The sequence below is a fragment of the Trematomus bernacchii genome, unplaced genomic scaffold (assembly GCF_902827165.1).
Source record: "Trematomus bernacchii unplaced genomic scaffold, fTreBer1.1, whole genome shotgun sequence".
Lineage (NCBI taxonomy): Eukaryota > Metazoa > Chordata > Actinopteri > Perciformes > Nototheniidae > Trematomus > Trematomus bernacchii.
Genome location: NW_022988043.1, coordinates 12,932,160 through 12,953,183, shown reverse-complemented (window position 1 = coordinate 12,953,183; position 21,024 = coordinate 12,932,160). Strand labels below are relative to the sequence as shown.

At 39.4% G+C, this 21,024-nt stretch overlaps 1 protein-coding gene across 1 annotated transcript in view; it reads right to left on the bottom strand.

The window, feature by feature from the left end:
* si:dkey-215k6.1 (transmembrane protein 132C) overlaps nt 1-21,024 on the bottom strand; it is a 256,759-nt gene that overhangs the window by 28,187 nt on the left and 207,548 nt on the right. The window contains exon 6 of the mRNA XM_034117597.1: nt 20,391-20,534. Coding sequence (XP_033973488.1) covers nt 20,391-20,534 — 144 coding nt within the window. The remainder of the gene's footprint in view (nt 1-20,390; nt 20,535-21,024) is intronic.

The window sequence follows — 21,024 nt, the reverse complement described above, 5'->3', positions numbered from 1 at the left end:
CTGATTTAAGATTAATGTTGGCATTTATGAGTGGGATTTATTTATTTTTTCAGATTATTCCAGAACCAAAAGTGAAACACAATTTGTTTATCCTCGTGGTGATTTGTTTGTGCGCCGAATTAAATGGGCTCTTCCTTGGCTTATTCTTAACCATTCCAACAAGTTTTATCTGTATTTGGACGGTCGTTTCTTCTGTAATCTTGACAGACCAATCAAGAAAACAGGTATAAAAATGACCATGTGTATTCATAAAAAACTGAGGTTGTTTTCTTCTTAAAAGGACAGCCTCATAATGGCATACGGCTGCTATGAATGGCACAATGAAAGGTACATTTTTACCGCAGTGTTTTAAAGTAGCTTAAGCCATCATAAAATATCCATCAACCATTACATGTTGGCTCTTGGAGAGGTTGTTGTGGCGCATGTCTCGCCTGTTATCTCATCATATATCATAAAAGCTACCAGCAGCACATTTAATGGGCATTTGAAAAGTATGTATTTAATTTGTTGGACTATTGTATGAAAGCAATCCAACAGAGATGAGAGCAACAGAGACAGAAATAATATAGTGCCAAATAGTTTCAACAAAAAAAAAAGGGAAATATGAAATAACGTTGCACTTAACAGTTAAACCACTATAATAAATAATCTTAAAATATCATTTAATGTGTTTTTCTATTATACCAGTGATATCAAAAATATATTTAATCCTGTTGTTGTTCCTGCGGTCAGATTCAATGACTAAATCTCTCCTCCTGATGGTATTCTGCGGGTGCTGTGCTGGGCATTTAGGGAATATCAATTCAACCTCCCTGTAACTGTATCTGCCAGTCAATAGCAACATTACACAACAGTGATATGCAGACATGTGTCAGTGGCATCTTTTGTGCAAGTTCATTACAATCAATATTAATACAGTAATTGGCAGGCCTCGACATATCAGATGATGCACATTCATCACATTCACGTCTTATTCTTCGCTACAGTAAACTCTTTTCAGTCTCTCTGCAGTAAGTATTTATATACATTTTTCTCTCTCTTTGACTCTCCTGTCTTTGTCGCAGAGGTCTACAGGGCTTTGGGAAAAGGCAGGAAGGTTTTTTCTCGGTGTGGGGTTGTATTTGTGTGTGTTGGAGGGTGATGCGAAATATAATGCTTATTAGCATAGGGATATAAGTCCACACTGGCCCCAATATGTCTGTTTGTATAGCCCTATTGTGGCCTAGGTGTGCGAGAGTGTGTATTGTGTGTGTTTATGTGAAAGGGGTTCTTTCTTGAGCGTCCTAATTTGCTGTAAGAGTTCATCTTTTTTTACTTCATTCTGACAGGCTATTAAAACCATATTAAAATGAAACATAATTCTTCTATCATGCATTAGTGCATACTTATCCACAATCTTCAAAGTGTAAACTCCATGTCTTTTTCAATGTCTGATAAAATACATTATTTTCTAATTAAAACTGTTGTAATGTTGCTAGAAAAAAACACATTTTGCTTAGGTTATACTTTTCACATCTCAACTAACCAGGTCATTCCCTCTTTTTTTGGTTCAGTTTCTACTTTTTACGGCTTGAAAAAGTTAACCATGCAATACAAAAGAAGTAGCATCGTCTAACAAGTTAGTATTGAATCTGAAACGTGTCTTGTTGCTGGCTGCGGTGGCTCCAGTTTAGAGGAAAACACACAGTGACATACAGTGTAAATGAAAACTGAATGGAACAGCTGCATTATTGTCTACGTGCAGAGGAAATGTTAAATGAAAATGCGAGTTGTTGGCCACAAACAGCCTCTTATGCAAATATTAAAACCTGCTTTGAATCACTCCACTGTCCCTTACTTAAAAACAATGTCTATTAAAAAAACATGAATGCACAGTTGTTTAAAATGCAACCTGATTATGTTGTGCTGCAGGCATTTAGGTCATCCAGGACAAACCTAGTGGACTGAGTCTGTGAGCTTGTTATGGAGCTATTCATATCGGTGATTACCCTCTTGTATTGCGCCCTCCTTTTTGCCCTCTTAATTTTACACAACATTGTTTCATCACCTTTATTGAGCAAGGCTTGAGTGGATGTAAACATTAGCGGTGTAATGCTAGACAGGCCAGACGCTCGACCTCTGCAACAGCGGCATAACAGCCTTTCTGATGTTAATACCCTGCAGTGGAGGCCGATCTCTGGCTGCTAGGAGAACAGTGCAGTGTGCAGAGATGGAGAAAGTACAGACATCCTTTACTCAAGTAGAAGGACAGATACTCGTGTTTAAAAATACTCTGGTAAAAGTATTGACTAAACTTGACTAAACTTCTTTACTCAAGTAAAAGTAAAGAAGTATGGGCTTCGAAATGTCCTTAAGTAAAAAGTAACCATAACTACCAACTGTTTTAAGGAGGAACTGACCTCACTTTATATTAATAGAACAATAATGTCATTGTTAGCTAATGAATGTTTCGATGCTAAACAACGACATAATGACAAAGTTCTCATTGGTCCCTCTTCTTTAGAGAAGACCAGGAAATGATGGATACACGGATCGTGTTAAAATCAATAGGCACGCAATGACTCTAAATAATAATGATCACGCCACCAAGCGCAGATTAAAACTAAAGTAACGAGAATGTTTGGAAAATGTAAGAAGTAGAAAGTACAGGTATTTGTGTTAAAAATGAAGGAAGTAAAAGTAAAAAGTCATCAGAAAAATAAGAAGTGGAGTAAAGTACTGACACCAGAAAAATGTACTTAAGTACAGTAACGAAGTATTTGTACACTTCCCACCTCTGGTTAATACCGATCGCTGGCTGCTCAGAGAACAGTGCAGTGGGAAATGCAGCATACTGCAGCTGATTTAGACACTCTCTTTCCCTCTCTTGCTCCTTGTGTTTCTTTCCTCCTCTGTGTTTCTCAACTTTTAAATAGGCTGAGCGTGAAATGAGACGTGGTAAACATGACAAAGAAGGGCAGAGAAAGTAATGACTGCAGAAGGAGGTAAATTAGGAACTAGAAACAGCATTAAACTGTCCAGGCATCTGATCAGGATGCCTCGAGGGAAGCCATGGAGCTTTTCTAGGCACGTCCGACTGGGAGGAGACCCCGGGGCAGACCCAAAACACACTGGAGAGATTAGACATCCCAACCAGCAAGAGGGGGTCCCCCAGGAGGAGCTGGAGGACATGGCTGGGGAAACAGGACATCCGGACTGCTGTTTCTGTAACCGCAGCCTGAACTAGATAAGTGAAGAAGCACAAGCCCCCGTCTTTTCTGGAATCCAAATAGGTTGATGTTTTATTGATGAACGAGACGACACGTAGCATTTCAAAATAAATATCAGATTTGTGTTTCATGATGTGTGGCCTCGTGTCTCATTTTTGGTAAGCATATAAACAATCTATCTTTTTCTCAGAGCATGTCTCTCCTTTTTTCTAGCTCTATTTCACAAAGCCACATTATTTGTTGATCTTTCACTGTTTTTCATCCTCTCTCTCTCTCCCTTTTTCTCACCTGAGGTTTACTTAGACTTTGTACATTTCCTTTGACGCGTGTGTTTGTGTTTGTGTGTGCGCGCAAAAAAGCACCGTTGATGTAGGCCAGTGGGAGAGAGGTGCAGGTGTTTCACTTAGTAGGTAGGACATTGTAATAACACGTACGCACGCACACACCCACACACAGATTTTTGTGAATACATCTGTAAAAATTACAAATAACCTGAGGTTACTAGATCACAGGCTTTGAACTGCACTACTTCTAAATGGTTTCAAAGTATGATTTTTTTTTGCAGTTGTATTTATTCAGTTGGAAAATAGTGATGCTCCTGGAAATGGGAAGTGTCACCTTCGCTTCCCAAAGCTCTATAAGCAGCTAAACCCTTGGGCTTTTACCCAGTTTGACCTGAAGTGATTTGATATATCATTACATGTGGGACAGTATAACTTATTTCAGTTTTTCAGATTTAGAAAAAGGCATGGTGTTCCACTGCAGTGTATGGCATGGACTCCAATTTGGTTATAACAGGGTAACCTTTGTGGTCAAAATTAAGTAAGATTTGGCTTTTTCAAAAGTCTGCAACCCAACAAGTAACAACATGTGACAGGACCTGACAGGCCTGATAGACTCTGGTACTGGCTGGGTTTAATGACTTTGGGCTTTAGGCCAGATCTGGGCTTAAACTACTTTTAGCTGGAGTTCACCTTCTGTGACTTCAGCTAGGTAAAGTGAGGTCAACATTTCAGGCCCATATATAACTTTATTTCACAAGGAATGTTTAATCAAATTATAATCCTTGATCAATATTTGGCAATTTTTTTTAAATATGTTGAGTACAAACAAAATATGCTAAAACAAACTAAATGTAATGCTAGATCTTCGTCCATTTTGTGTCCATACATTAGAAAGGTGACTCTCACTTTGAGTGTGTAAATATTAAGATCTATGTAAAACAGACACACATTCAAAAAACTATTCATACACTGACAAGTTGTTTGAAAGATCTATAGAAAACACTGAGCTTACTTCTCTTACTAATAACACTGAATCATTACAAAGACACGTCAAGCAGAGGACACACACACACACACACACACACACACACACACACCACACACACACACACACACACACACACACACACACACACACACACACACACACACACACACACACACACACACACCCACACACACCCACACACACACACACACACACACCACAGTGCCAGTGATGGGGCGCTAATGCACTGCCAGGAAGCAACATGGCTCCCCGAGGGAACGCAAAATGGAGGCATGGTAGCAGCTGCCAAAATGTCAGGGTGAGGGTGAGAAGAAAGAGAGATGGATGGGGGCCAGTGGGGGAGAACGAGTACCCCTGCTGGCCAGAGAGGAACACAGTGGAAAAGATCATTTTGAAAAATATTTATTTTCAAGTGCTTTTCGGATGCACTATTTGTAGTACGTCTAGTCTGAAAAATATGATCAATCTGAAGTTATCCTCAGTATCCTGATAAGACTGAGTGCCTTCAGCTCAGGAATAGGAGAATAAATAGCGTATTTCTTCACCTTAAATAATCCAAAACCTAGACTAGAAGTAGGCTCTAAAAAAAGGGACCGAGTGTCCCATAGGGTCTGCATGTTATCTGTACATCCCCAAGTGTATGTGCAGAGTTTACACTGGCTTTTATGCTGCCTGCCAGCTTTTATCCTGTAAAGAGAGTGTTTTCTTCTTTTGTTGAAATGCAATGTTTGTGTTCTCTAGTGCACACAGAGCAGCCACTATCGCAATATTTACCTGAGGAGACAAAAGGATACAAAACAAACGCTCTGCGCAGCGAAAGTACCGACAGCTGCTGATTCTGAACACAGTTTTGCCGTTTAGACCAAATCAGCAGCTCCCTCTACGAAAATTAATTCAAGCGCTTGTGGGGAGAGGCAGGAAGACAGAGAGGGTAAGACTTAAGATGGGAGAGGGGAGAGGATGGGGTTATATGAGCCTAACGTCTGGTATATTTAAAGATCAAAACAGGGTTTCAGTTCAGACGTTCTCAGTTTTTTTGCATATTCATAGTCAACTTTTCGTCCTGACCTTTTGATCTTCATCAAGTGATAGCCCTGAACTGTATGTGTCTGTGTTGACAAACAGCATCTGGAGGTGTAACACTTGGCACAACCCTACTTACGTTATCAATACGTGGATGTTTGTGTATTTATGTGATTGCTGCTGTGTATTTTAGGATGGTAATTAGCAGCTAATTAGTTATTGATTGAGGCCAGTATATTTTATGGAGGTGAGAGGGCGAGTGTGACACGGGGCACAGCATAACACCTCAGCCATAACTCACCCTCTGCTGTACACACACACACAAAGACAAACATACACACACACACACGCCTTAGGATATATTTTTCTCTGCAGACAAATGTTTAACTAACTCTAATTTAAAACATCTTTACCACTGAGTCCTAAAAATGGTTTAAATTCAAATCAGTTCTGATGTTAGATGGATGCAAGACATTTCTGCACTCTTACTATAAGTGGTTACAATGAGGCTTTTTCTTTTTCTATAAAGCCTAGAGTGAAGCATTTCATATTTCACTTCCTGGAAGTCACTTTTGTCACAAAGCAATCTGTTGAACATTTTGGGATGCCCTGGGGAGCATTTAGCGCTTTGTGCTGATTCAACAACAAAATATGCAGCGTAAAAACTAGATGACTGGAGGTCTAAAAAATAGTTTGGGACGTCCTCAAGGTCGCAGCTATCCTAGATATATGTCTTTGGGTGTTGCTAATGGTCGGGTCTGATGCCGTGCACTTTAAATCGCTTACTATTTCCTAAGCCTGTTACTCCTAAATGGAAAATGTGTGAGTTTGGAGGTGTGTGTGTTTGTGTGTGTTTGTGTGTGTTTGTGTGTGACCTCTGCCTTTAATCCACTTTACTTTTCATTTATTTTCTGGGCTCAAAAATGACCCAAAGGCACCTGGACAGAATCCTCTCTCAGTTTTTCTCCTCTATTACCTTGCCCTCTTTTTGTCACTTCCTTTCCGTCAATCCATTCCCTAAAACGTCTGTGATTGTGTCTCTTGTTCTCGGTATTTCTAGCGCTTGACTGAAAAACTGAAAAAAAACCAGTACAGACCCCCTCTTAAAACACTCAAGAAATAATAATTTTTTAATCGCAGCTAAAAACCGTTACTGCACCAATAATCTTTTTGATTGCCGAGAGAAATGTACAGGAAATTGTCCCTGAGATATGATCATGTACTCAGCAATAACTCCCCCAGTGACCAACAGGAGAACACATTAGACAAATCATCCAACAAACACTTCCTTCTGGCATTGTGACGCACAAGAAGCTAAACTAGAGAACGTGATGGAGAACCAGTCGCAATGTACAGTAATACAGCTTCATGCAAAGATTGAATTTCTCTGAGTTGAATTCAATTCATTTTGATCAGTTGCATTTACGCCTGAGACACTTCTAGAAGTTTTGAAGATTGCGTAATAGCACAAGCAGCATATTGCAGTAACATGATATAAACTGAAAATAAATGGCAGTAGTAGTACTGTCAAACCCAGAGGGAGGAGACGGATTTGGTGTCAGAAAAACCTGCTTATTATTATTTTTTTTTTTTTTCAAACCAAATTTGATATTTCACATAAGCTTACCAAGACACTTTGTATTGCTTCAAGAGCATGTGGTTCAAAGAAGCCAGCAAAAAAAGAAAATAAGAGATTTATCAGCACTGATGATAATCTGATATGCTTTCTTAAATAATTAATTTTTTCATTTATTTATAATACGAATCACTTTATATCTCAGCTTGCAGAATGCACCTTCCTCCCCTAATGTAACCACACAGAGTGACAGTATGATCAACCTTTTTACTGCACACTTACATGCAAAAACAGACATTCTGGTCACTTTTGAGGACGTTCTATCGATATGAATTGCAATGAGGCTTCCTCTAGCCTTCCTCCTAATCGCTTCACACCTAACCTCAACCCCTAACCTGGCCTTAACATAAGCATGATACTAACCTTAATCCAAAAGCATTAAATACATGTCTAACCTTGTGGAGACTTTCTGTCCCCAGGTGCGGTACAGAAACCATACCAGGCCCTGGATGAATAAGGTTTATTTCATTTTCTTAGTAGAACATGTTTAATACGAGCATTTCTACAGCCTTTATTCAATTCATTTTCATTCAGTATAATCAGGGTTCGAGTTATGTGGGAGCCAATGGGAGCTGAGCTCCCACAAGGAGGGGTCTGATCTCCCACGGACGCAGTGAAATCATACATCTGTGGGGGCGCTAATACATTACCAACAACCATTATTTTAATCACAAATAATGCATGTCAATGTAATGAGTATTATCTACGTTAACGAGGTAAATAGGCTAAAAGAAAAACATGTTTTCCAAAATAACTACGCATTCTCTTGAATGACAATATGCCTGCACTGCAACTCCAAGGTGCGCAATACATTATTGCGCAATCTATGCCTGTGAGCGTGCTGCGCGAGCAGAGATGATGTGTTATGTGGTATGCGTAGTTTAACCTTTTCATATTTAAGTTTGTAGCAAGTATAGGGCTGCTGCTGTGTGTGTGTGTGTGTGTGTGTGTGTGTGTGTGTGTGTGTGTGTGTGTGTGTGTGTGTGTGTGTGTGTGTGTGTGTGTGGGTGGGTGTGTGTGTGTGTTTTGAGTGTGTGTGAGTGTGTGTGTGTGTGCGTGCGCGCGCGTGTGCACGTTTTAAAGACCCCCATAGAGCTCAGTTTATAACTCGAACCCTGAGTATAATAGATAACCAAATGTGTTGGAAATACATATATATATTTTTTTAAGAACAGTTAACCATGAAAACACATGGGGAGAAGTAAAGTACAACTAACAGATCTTTGACATTCTTTGGATGAATCATCAGGTATTTTGATGTGTTGTCCTCACAACAACAATGACCAAGCAATTCACTTTAACTAACACATGATTCACACCTTTGACAGGCTAAATTATCTCTCTATCTCGTGTGTGTGAATGTTGAGTAATACTGAGTTTATTATTAAGTTTATTGTTCTTTTTTAAAATAAGAAAAACATTTAAGTGAGAATTTAGTGAGGAAAATACTTCTAACAGCATTGGCCGATCCCACTTGGCAACTCTAGTCTGCCATCAATTATTTTATCTGTCCTCCTTTTACCTTTACTGTTGTGATATATACAATATGTAAGTCTATATTATATACTTAGTGTCGTTGTTCAATGGGTGATGTTGTTCCTGGCATGAGAAAAGAAAACGACTCTTTTGACAGTAAGTCTTGGACTCATGTAAATCCAGTATTCCTATTCATGTCCTCCTAACACATTTCCATAACAATGCAGTCTTTTCATTTGCAATTTGTACTCTTTTCAAAGTTGCTTTCTCCCAAAAACGTTTAAGGCCAACTACAGTCATCAACATCTATTGGAAATGTATCCAGCTTGTACAAACATTGTAAAGGGCAGAAGATAATCACAAGCACAAATGAAAAAGAAGAGAAGTTTCAGAAAACACTAGGTCACAAACACATTGATTAATTGACTGTGTTGGCCTCTCTGTCTCCTTGTGATCATCAGGATTAAGGCTTCTCACTCTCCTCTCACCTGTCTCTCCTACTCACCCCCTCCACACCTTATGTCTTCCCCTCTTTTATAATCAAGTGCAGTGACAGCTTGTAGGCTCTCCTTTATTAAATTGTCCTTCTCTGTCTTTTAAACGTGATGCTTGAACACCTCCATAGACCAGAATAGCCTAATGACCTTCAGAAACCTGCATCCAATTGATTGACATCTGCTTTCCTCAAACTATGATGAAGCACTTCTGTTAACCACAGTCCTACGTATGGACATACACTATAATACTTTATTCATCTTACACGGAGGAGATAGTTGCAGGTAAGTGGGTTCAAGTTTGAAAACTGCAATAGCGGTTAGCGTCTGTTTTTACATTTCTGATAGAAGCAGTGAAGCATCCCAAAGCCACTGAGAACAAGTTGCTAATTTTACTGTAATTTGATCTCAATAGGGGTGTTAGGTAGTAGAAAACGATGTTAATGTGAATATAAAATGCTCATCACATCTCTTTTAAATGTGAAGGATACGTCTTTGAGTTTCTCATTAAATATCGTCCAACGTCCTGACAAAGATATACTCTAAATGCAAACACATAGTGCCTTTTCAAGGACAGAGAGATGTGTGTGTGTGTGTGTGTATGCATGGATGGGGGGTCATATAGGCGCGTGTCAAACTCGGCGACTGGTTCATTAAATGCCACACAGATCAATTCTTAATCTGCTTTGTATCTGTCCTAACACATGCAGAAACACACACCCTGTATCAACCTTTAACATGCATTAAGAAACACACACACACACACACACGAAACATTACTTCAGAGTGTTTTCTTCCTCTTTGTCAAATTCAATTACCGACGACATCACTAAAGGAATCTCTGCACTAACCAATTACAGCTGAAATCCCCTGAGTGTGCCTGTGAGATGTTCTGTGTGTGTGTGTGTGTGTGTGTGTGTGTGTGTGTGTGTGTGTGTGTGTGTGTGTGTGTGTGTGCGTGTATGTGTGTGTGTGTGTGTGCGTGTGTGTGTGTCTGTGTGTGCTAATATAATGTAGTTTATGTGTTTCCCATGTGTGTTTAACAGCCGTAAAGTTTTGCACACACGTTTTAGCTAATGTAGCTAGGCCGGTCTTCTCATTTCTGGTCAGCAGAAATCACAACTGTCGCTTATATTAGCTGTAGCTAGCTAGCTATTTAAGTGACCATAGGCTACATGTTTTAATGTGAGTTCATATGTTTATTTGTATTACTCAAAAATCTCAATAGCCCAAAACATTTCTTATTCGACTGAAAGACAATGTTTCCCACAGCCTGTTATTCAGAAAATAAATGCCTTTGAGGTTGCGATACTTTTTATCCCGATGAGGTAATTCTGCATATTAATTAGCCATGTGTTTCTTTTTGTTGCACAGCCAATGTGTTTTTGTTTTTTCGGAGCAATGGGCCTTTGAACAATGGCTATTTGTTTTTGGAATAGCTGTTGGACAAATGGGCCTATACGAAATAAAGGTATACATGTATTGCAGACAGCCTGTCCTCCTCCAAAAAACGACCAAATAGGTCGATTGTTCAAGCAGCTTATTACGACCTATAATCACGTTTGAAAGTTTTCGACCTCTAGTGGTCGTGTAAGAAACAACAATTTGCGGCATGTGCTCCCATTGATTGCAAACGCTCCGGTGGGTCGTTTATTCATAAATAACCCTCTCTGGAAAATCCTAGATTGTAGAATAGTTTGGCCATTAAAATGCTTTTTGATTAGATTTCTAGCGAGAAGTGTATATTGTACTTTTAGAATCCACGTCCAGTGGATGTGTAGGATCTATAGTTTGATAGATATTACGAAGATGATTTGAGGTCTCACCAGGAGAACGTGTATATACTACGTCTTTCCCCTATTCATTTCTATTGACCAGCGCCCATGTGAAGTTAGCGTCAACCCTCACGGGGTGAAAACAGTATTTCCGGTCTCAAAGTTTTCATAGTAAAACCGGAAGTATTCCCCTCACTGTCAAATTATTTTACAGTGATATCTGCAGTACTCATCCACTAAAAAACATCAGTTTATCCTTGTTAATTAGACAACATTAATTGGTTTAAATTGTGTACAATGCTTTTGTGTTTTTCCCTTTCGATTCTGAGATACATTTCTTTTTTCAGAGGTTTTGATACGCGAAAACATCTAATTACCCATAATCCTCAGCTATGGTTGAAGCTCGGTGATTGGATGTTTTAGCCGCTAGGACTAGAGATGTGATACTTTAATATTAACTGGTTTAGCTAACAGGCAAATATTCCATTATATTTGAACATATTTCTTGATTTTTTTCATTTGCCATTTTTGTTAACAACCAACCCTCTGAAAATCTTTTTTCATCTATCTCTTTCCCTTTCTTCTCTTCTCATTTCAATCTTACCTCAACATATTATGTTCTCCTCTCTTATCCTTGCCTTTGCAATCATTCATCTCAAGTCTTGTATCTTTTTGACTTTCCTTACATCCTAGTTGTCTCATTTCATCTCCTCTCCTCTTGTCATCGATCCGTTTGTCATCTCCTCACAACTCCACATCCCATCCCTCTCCCCATCACCTCGTTGCTTTGTCAGAGAAAGGCTTGCGTGAGGTCAGGATAATGGTACTAATTTGTGTGTATGTGTGTGCTTGTCCCCTATATGTCCCCTACTAAATGTGACACTCCTGACCTACACATACTGCTGTGTCAACATTAGCAGCACATACACGCATCACAAATGACAGCATCTCGGAGGACCTTAACAAGATAGTCTACACTGACAGAATGAGAGAAGAGGGGGGAGAGCTAAAGAAGAGGGGGGGAGTTATTATCTATGTAGTACATCACTGCTGCTTATGTTGTTGTCAGGGATAAATGGGCTCAACTGAACAACACGAGCTGCATCAATGAAATCTACAGCACTAAACTACAGCCCGTGAAAGGCTTAGCCAGTCAAATTTGTCTATACGTTCATTAGCAAGGCAGGGAAAAGCGCTGTGCAATTCCCCCTACAAACATTTATCCACCATGAGTAATTAAACAAAAGGCTGGTTAATGGAATGTGATGTGAAACCAAATGAGAAGTCTAATCTTCCTCAGACTATTGCTCGTAGCCTTCAACAGCAGCAAAACATTTCCTCCCTCAAGACTTTATTCTTCATTCGTACAAGTTAAATAATGATGCCAAAGTGGAGCAGTTACTCAACAAACTTGCAATAGAAAAGTGGAAAGTGACAGTTAAAACACATGTGAGGGAAATGGAAGTTATTCATTGATTCATCCATTCTTTTTCTCTAATGGCTTAATGCTTTTCATGATTTCAGAGGCCTAGAACCAATAGAATATTTGTGAAAGGGACTACTGGCTGTGGAAATGATTTTTTGCTTTACTTCATTTTTGTATGATTATTTTCTTTTATTCATTTTTTCTCTCTGTGCTGTTTTCTATCAAGTACATTGTGTGTAAAGTGTTTAATAAATTAAAAAAATCTTGTCAAAGAAAACAGCAGTCTTGGTACAATTGGGACAGTATAGGGTTACTTTGATGACTAAAACTGTCATGCATATTTTCTAAAATAAGTATATTATATATATAATAAGATATAAAAACACTTAAATGCAAGTTTAATAAACCCCATTGTATATGTAATATTCCTAATTGCAATGCAAATTACTTTCTTAACAAACGGATCAGGTTCAAAATTATGTTCCTCTTTAATTTGTAAGTACAACTAATACAAAATAGTAAGTTTAATGCAACTACATCATTGTCTCATGGTGTTCCATGAAGTTAGTGAGAGATTTAATTTACTTTTTTTTATTTCTACGCTGTTTTACACTGATCAGAGGGCACTAGGCTTAAACAATTATTTAAAGGGGTACATTACTTTTCAGAAAGGCAATGACATGGAACATATTGTGCCCTACAATTTTGAGTTCTCATGGTCAAAGTCACTGCACATGAACAATCTTACCATCATTGTAATGTCAGAAAATGAACAAATGACGAAGTTGCATAAAGCATGAACTGGACCAATGAAAAAGCCCCTGTGTGATGTGAATAATAGTGGCCAGGCATTAAATCATGCCTGTACTTTAAAGATAGCTAGCATTTGGTCGTACCATAAGTCAGGGATCTGTAGCAGAAGGGTCTGCCAATCATGACAAAAGAGGCAAATGTAGTATGGTGCCTGTGAGGAAGTGCTGCCTCAGAGCCTGAGCTCAGGGCTGAAAGTCCTCTGCGGGCGCTGCGTAGGCTCCCTCTACTGCACTTTACAGCTTTCATAGTGACTCACTGACAGATACAGCTACCTGGAGCGGTACCCATGGGTGCCATTGTCAAACAGCTGTCTGTGTTAAAGCTTTCCCTGAATGTGTGTGTGTGGTTGTGTAAGTAAAATACAAGAGAGGGAATATCTGTCGGATCAGATGTCAACAAACAACAACAGTTTTCTTACACTCAATCTTTCCGTACAAGCTCTCCTTTCCCAACAAACAGAGTGAGCAAAAAGGAAGGCTTATGGTAACTAGACAGTTAATACTAGCTCCCCTGTGCTGTATTATAGCAATAGGGAGTATCAGTATGCTAGCGTTAACTGGATCTAAATTGGTTGAATTTGCTTTCCCCATATCATAATCATCGAAATTCTGTCAAAATATACAGAATATATATGTATAAGCTTTGCATGCAAACAAGGTGGATTGAAAGGCAGTGGATCAAGGCGTTTGGAAAATAGACAAAGATGGATGAGTTGAACATATATGAATGAAATGAAGCCCTTATTCCAAAGATAAATTGCCTCACTTTGTAAATGTTACATGGAGAGAATCTGAAATTAGGTCATCTCTAAATGAAGCTGTAGGCCCCAGTCAGATAGAGTGTGTTTTAGCAGCCTGGGGAGATTTTTGTAATTGTTTTTCAATGAGTGTTGAGTGTTCAGCATGCTATACATACATTGCTAAATATCTTGCATTCTTCTGCTCTGTGCAAATCAATTTTTGCAGGAGCAGTCTGAATGCCTCGAGTATAATTATCGTTTTCGTTTTTTCCCGTTATCCAATCAGATGACTGGAGAAGAAGCTCTTCTGTACAGGAGATGTCCCTTAAGACTCTTAGCTAATGTGACTTTATTTATAAATATATTTTAAACTGTGCCCTTGTATGCTGCTGTTGCCGTGTGCCAAATGTATTTGTTTTTTCTAAGTATTTTTTTTTTTTTATATTCCTGTATTTTACTTGCGTAGGGTGGACTAGCAAAGTAAGATTGTACGGTGTAACTGTCTGTTTACTGTGCATATGACAATAAATATCTTGAATCTTTAATCTTTACCAATCATAGCTAACATGAACAGAACACAGTCTCGAGTAAAAATAGTGAAATACTTGACATTTTAGATAAGATTGTTTTCATTTACTTCAACAATTCATGCTTTGTTTTAAGCTAAGCACTCATTCAGTGGTTGCCTAGAAAGAATAATGAAAAGTGTCAGTAAATTCTTCAACATGTCAGCGTGCGCGTACGCACACACACACACACACACACACACACACACACACACACACACACACACACACACACACCACACACACACACACCACACACACACACACACACACACACACACACACACACACACACACACACACACACACACACACACACACAGCACTACATTACATCTATCTGAATGAGTTCCTTCCATGTTCACTGTGTTGTTATTGATCGTACTTAAACAGCCCCACTCCTGTTGACTTGTACCAGGAAATTGGCTTCATATTGAAACTGTCACAGCAAGGGTGCGTTTCACTTTGGGCCCTGAGGGCGCGGGGGAGACGTTACACAAGAGGAATCAATCTTCAGTGCCTGGCATTGGCTTGTTCCTGTAAAGGTTTTTTTGTTGTTAGTATTTCTGTTTTTTAAATTAGTACAGTAGTACTGTTAGTTGTGGTGGCACAGTGGCTAAGCACTTTAGATTGTCCCTACATCAGGTTCAAACTCCATCCTGCCCTTCCTTCAGAAGGACACTGGATCCCTGGCAGTTTCATAGCAGCTACTCTAGCTGGCCGTGACCTCTGACCTCTTTGTGAAGGGGATTAAGCGAACAAAAGATTAATAGTGATGAGATGCATCAACGTTTAGAAATTGTGATTTTCTGCAGACAGCCCCTTTAAACTTTATTTCATTTGATAACATCAGATGAATTTGTTGTGGGGAAAAGCTTTATTTTTCTCCTGATTCAAAAAGGAACTGAATGAAATACATCCAGTGTTCCAACAGAGAGTATAGATTTGTTCACATACAGTACGTTTATAAGGTTATTTTGCAACAGTATGTTCACACTTTTGACTATGCTTCCTACTTAAATCAAGGAGGGAACAAATACTCTACCTCCCACATTCAGAAAGTAAGAGTACAGTAACCCGAAGATGTTTTGTCCCCTTTGGATGAATAAATATATGAGTGGGTATCCATTTTGTTTGCTCTAAAGAAATAAGGATGTGCAGCATATCGTAGGGTAGCTTGCCATGAAGGACAGAAAGAAGAAGAATGCTAGCAGGTAAACAGAATATTTAAATATATATTTTGAAAGAAATAAAGGAAATGCATTCATGACATTTGTTATGGTATAACAATGTGTTTCGAAAAGTAACACTAAAAGAAAATGTTGTTTACAAGAAAACTCTACAGGGCCCTTTCTAAATACGCTGAATGTAATGGCCTTCATACAAATATTTTGATGCACTATGTTAACCAACACTTTTCCATATACTGTAGCCTGGAAACTGAAAAACATGAACCTTTACACATTTTATTCACGTAAGGATGGGACTTGAGATGCACATCAGTTGCAGAGTAATCTGTGTATTCAGAGTTTAAGATGTTTTCATGTTATTTTACTAATCCGGCTTTAATTTAACAAAACACTGAACCACATGTACAATAACCCTTTTTTCCCCCCGTCTACCAGGAATAAAACTAAAACAAATATGTTGCATGTTGTGTCCTAAAAGGTGCTAAGTTCCCAACATATCCTACAACATTCCGTAAACAGAAAGTGATATTTTAAAAAGCCTTCACACTGTGAATAGTGTCTCATTATGCCTGTGCAACACAAATCCTCCAAGATTTCAGATTATAATGATGATTCAAGATGGATCCCTTGCTGTGAAAAATAACCCACGTTTACCTCCACACATAATTACAATTCTTGTTTCGTATTTTCAAACACTCTTGAGGAATGATTTCGTGTTCAATCCATGTTCCACTGACTGGGCTCCATGTCATGCTTTTTCTCCGGTTATTACCCGTCCCCTTGTGTGTTATGAAGGTTTTTTATGCATGTAAACGGTGTGCAGAGTCAAAACCCTCAAAGTACACCCTGTTGCGAGTAAAAACTCTAACACAGAAATACCTCCCCAAAACGCCTCGTTGAGATACGTCACTTGCCCATTCTTCCGGGTACCGCATGTCATGCGGTACCCGGAACAAAATGGACCAATCCGGAAGAGCTATGGCCACACCCAGCGGTGCTGGCCGCACCCTCTGCCAGCCTAACATTTACTGTTGGAAGCTCTGGTTCAGTTCACAATCGATCCAGTCATGCCAATGCCAAGGACCTGTTTCCTGAAATGTGAGGAGAAATCTGAGCTGTTTGTCCTACCGACGGAAGAACCACGACGAAGTCAGTGGTTGAAATTTCTTTTTAACACTGTTCCTTCAGAGGTTCGAAGAACGTTACTGTGTGCGTGGCATTTCACAGACGAAAGCTTCCAAAACATTGCCCAGTTTGAGGCCGGATATGCACAGCATTTGAAACTGAAGGACGATGCTATTCCTAGTTTGTTTGGACCGTTTGGAGCAGGGGAAGATTCGGGTACACAACCTGTAAGTTTGCATTGTTATTTGTGTATTTATCAAACAAGGTATCTACCATGACTGTTTAAATGTGTAAACGTGTTTCGGACTGCTAAGCCAGTGCTAACTGTGCTAACTAAGTTGCTAGCGTTTCCATATCAACTCTAATATCAGCAGATGGCCTTACATACATGTATCTCATAGCAGGAGAATGTCTGCATTCACACACGAAATACTCATAGACAGTATACTCCGGGTGATTTACCGTACGGTCAGTCGCGAAACGTAATTACATTATAGCTGGCGTTCCGAGCGTGTATGCTACCGAGCTAAACAACAAGGCTACTAAGAGCTAGACATGAGTTTGCTCGGAAAAACATTGTTTTTATGCCAGCTACAATGAATGTAGCAGACTACCCATATAAGATTGCAATTGTAAACATGTGCTTGATAGACTAATATGAACCACTATCTGTTGTTCATAGTCAGAGATGGGGTCGTTACTAAAAAAAAGTAATATATTACATATTACATATTACTTTAAAAAAAAGTAATATATTACACTACTTCGTTACTCTCTACATAAAGTAACTCGTTACTTTACTCGTTACTTTACTCGTTACTTTACTCGTTACTTTACTCGCAGGGCCGGCCCGCCCCTCCCTACAGGCAGATCACGCAGACTGCTAAAGTTTCAAATGTTCTCTTTAGTTCAGTTTCCATTGTCGCATAAGACTGATCCAGATAGCTCTGACTATGGCTGTCCTCTGTCTCCTGCTATCTGTATTTTGCGCAGTATATCTCTGAACGATGCGATGGTGATTCCACTGTGCAAATGGGCAACATTACCTCTACTATGAAGGATGCTACAAGCCTGTCCATCTCTGCTTTGGTTACCGGTCCTCCAAATTCTAATTTGTGCCGCTTCGGAGTCGGCGGCGGCGCACTCACAACATCCTCACTCTGGGTTCGGGGGTCCGGTCCTTAGCTATTAGCTTCACCTTAGCATGTGTTCTTTGCAGGTGTTTGTTGAGGTTTGACGTGGTGTTTGCAGCAGTGTATAACAGCTTCTGGCCTGGACACAGTTTGCACCTCACCGTCACATTCCTGTCTATTCTTCGGACAAACTCAAAATAATGGGCATACCTCCACCCCTCGAAAGTTATCGCTGTCTCAGCCATGTTTATGCAGCACTGCACATGGAGATGTGGACGCACAAGTCGCGCAGATTACGTACATATAAACCTGCGGCGGAAACCCCTCTTGTCTGTCAGTGTGATTATGACTGATTTTATAAAAGTGACGAAGTAACGCGTGTCGGGGCAATGTTAGTAACTGTAGTGTGATTACTGAATTATAAAAGTAATGCGTTACACTACTCCGTTACCGACAAAAGTAATATTATTACAGTAACGCGTTACTTTGTAACGCGTTACACCCAACTCTGTTCATAGTATAGTATAGCATATTGAACAACTGAACAACTAGCAAACGTAGACTAGCATTGTAATCCAGCTGGCAAGCTGACGAACATCAAACAACTAAGTTTCAATAATATTTTGTGATTGGCACTTCATTTCGTTAGGAATGTCTCCCAAACAAGGTATCTACCACGACTGTTTAAATGTGTAAACGTGTTTCGGACTGCTAAGCCAGTGCTAACTGTGCTAACTAAGTTGCTAGCGTTTCCATATCAACTCTAATATCAGCAGATGGCCTTACATACATGTATCTCATAGCAGGAGAATGTCTGCATTCACACACGAAATACTCATAGACAGTATACTCCAGGATTTACCGTACGGTCAGTCGCGAAACGTAATTACATTATAGCTGGCGTTCCGACATGTATGCTACCGAGCTAAACAACAAGGCTACCAACGGAGCTAGACATGGGATTGCTCGGGAAAACACTTGAAACAGTGCTTACTGGGCTAACAACGTTGCTAGCGTTTAAATATATCAACTACAATGTCAGCAGATGGCCTTACATGTTTGTCATGGCAGGAGAATGTCTGCATTCACACACGGAATACTCATACAGTATACTCCGGGTACATTACAGTTGGCTAGCTAACGAGGCTAGCTATACATGCTAGCGGAAAACATCGTATTCATGCCAGTTACAATGAATGCCCGAACGTAGCAGAATACCCGTATAAGATTGCAATTATAAACACGTTATTGCTAGCCTAATATGAACCACTAGCTTTTGTTCATAGTAGTTTTATTACACTACATTATAGTTGCTGTTCCTCCGAGATACCGTTCATATCGTGTTTTCTACCAAGGTAAACAAGAAAGCTAGGTTAGCATATTAGCTGGCAAGCTTACTGTGTTGATTAGATAGATGGATTAGATAGATCCACACTCCTACCACAACTACTACTAACGAATCTCAAACAACTACGTTTCTCTAATATTTTGTGATTTGCATTTAATTTCGTCCAGCCAGATCAGGAAACTCCTGGCGTATCTGGCGGACAACACACACACGGGATGACCCACTCTGATGCCTCGTCCTAAAAAGCCCCGGCAGCCGCTTACAAAGCTGCGATAGGCAAGATGCCGAAAACACCTATAAGGGGAGGAATGGATGATATACAGTGTATATATCTATATTTACGCATGTTCATTTTGTACATTTCTAAAAATAAAGTTTGATGGAAATACTAAGTAGGCCTATCCTTTCTTCCCTGAATTATTTGCTCCTATAATATATCATTCATATATAGCAAACCATGATTTGATTTCTCATCAAACAGTAGTAGTTTATTACAGGTAAAAATACCTAAAATATACGGCTGTACCGACGCCATTATAAGACTGATGTTCCGAGAGCGAGCCGAAAAAAGCACTGTTAGACATGGGCGGAGCCTCTCTGGTGGTTGACTAATCAGAACAGAGTGGCCGAGCTGACCAATCGGAGCACACTAGGCTCACAGGGAGGGGGGGGCAAGAGCTCCAACGAGTCGTTTAGTGGAGAGAGTGAATACTGCTGAATACACATACTTTACAGAGATGCTGTATGCGAAACCAATGTGAGTTTGGAAAATTGCACAGTATAAATATATTTTAGTATACCTCAACAATGTAATTATGATCAGTGGAAATGGCCATGACATGGGCCCTTTAATGTTCAATCACAAAGAAAAATATCAACTGGTTTACTTTAATGCCTTTCCTTTAAATGCACTGCTGGCAGCAATGTAGACCAATATAAATTAGTTCAAATCGAGCTGTGTTATGTACAGAGTTAAAAAGAAAACCTGCAAAATTATTAAGTATGTGTCTTCTTCAGATAAGCTTGTCTAATTTGTTGTGTATCTGAATATGCATGTGTGATACTTTGCAGATGTGTGTGTTGAAATGAATACAAGAATAGTTCCCCTGTATGTGTTCTCTCTGTGTGGAATCTGAACACGTACCTTGAGAACGTCCACGTCTGTCGAGCTGCAGGTGACCGAGTTGTCCACCTCCCTCACCTGCCCGTCGGTTTCTACGGTAACCAGTTTGATGGGCATTGCGACGCGCCGACCTGTGAGAATGGCTGTGTTCACCACCTCTGTGTCCTACAGAGAGGAAGAAAGAGAGAGAAAACGTTGCTGTAAAAAAGTAAATAGAAAAGGAAACTTCTTGAACTTGCAGTTTGTTCCTGTTGGTACTGATTAATAGTCTACAAAGTCTTTTTTTATAATATTATTCTATTACCACAGCCCTGAAATCAACATTTTTAAAGCTTGAAAGAGCTGGTGGTCTCTTTTTGCAGACATAACAAAGATTAGGATTTAGATTACATTTTCAATATTACATTTTTGCTCAAACAAGACTTGAGTTAATTACATTATTGTGAACTTCTTTATTAAGTATTTATCCTAATTATTTTTTGTTGACAAATGTGTTTTCTCATTCTTTTTCCAACATATTCTCCCCAATAGTGTTTCTATTGACACCTAACTATGGGAGATTTAGCATATTTCTGGTGATGGATGCAGCACGGGAGACAGGAATAAACAAGTAGCGAAGACCAGGGGAGAGATTTAAAGGAAGGAGAAAGAGAAA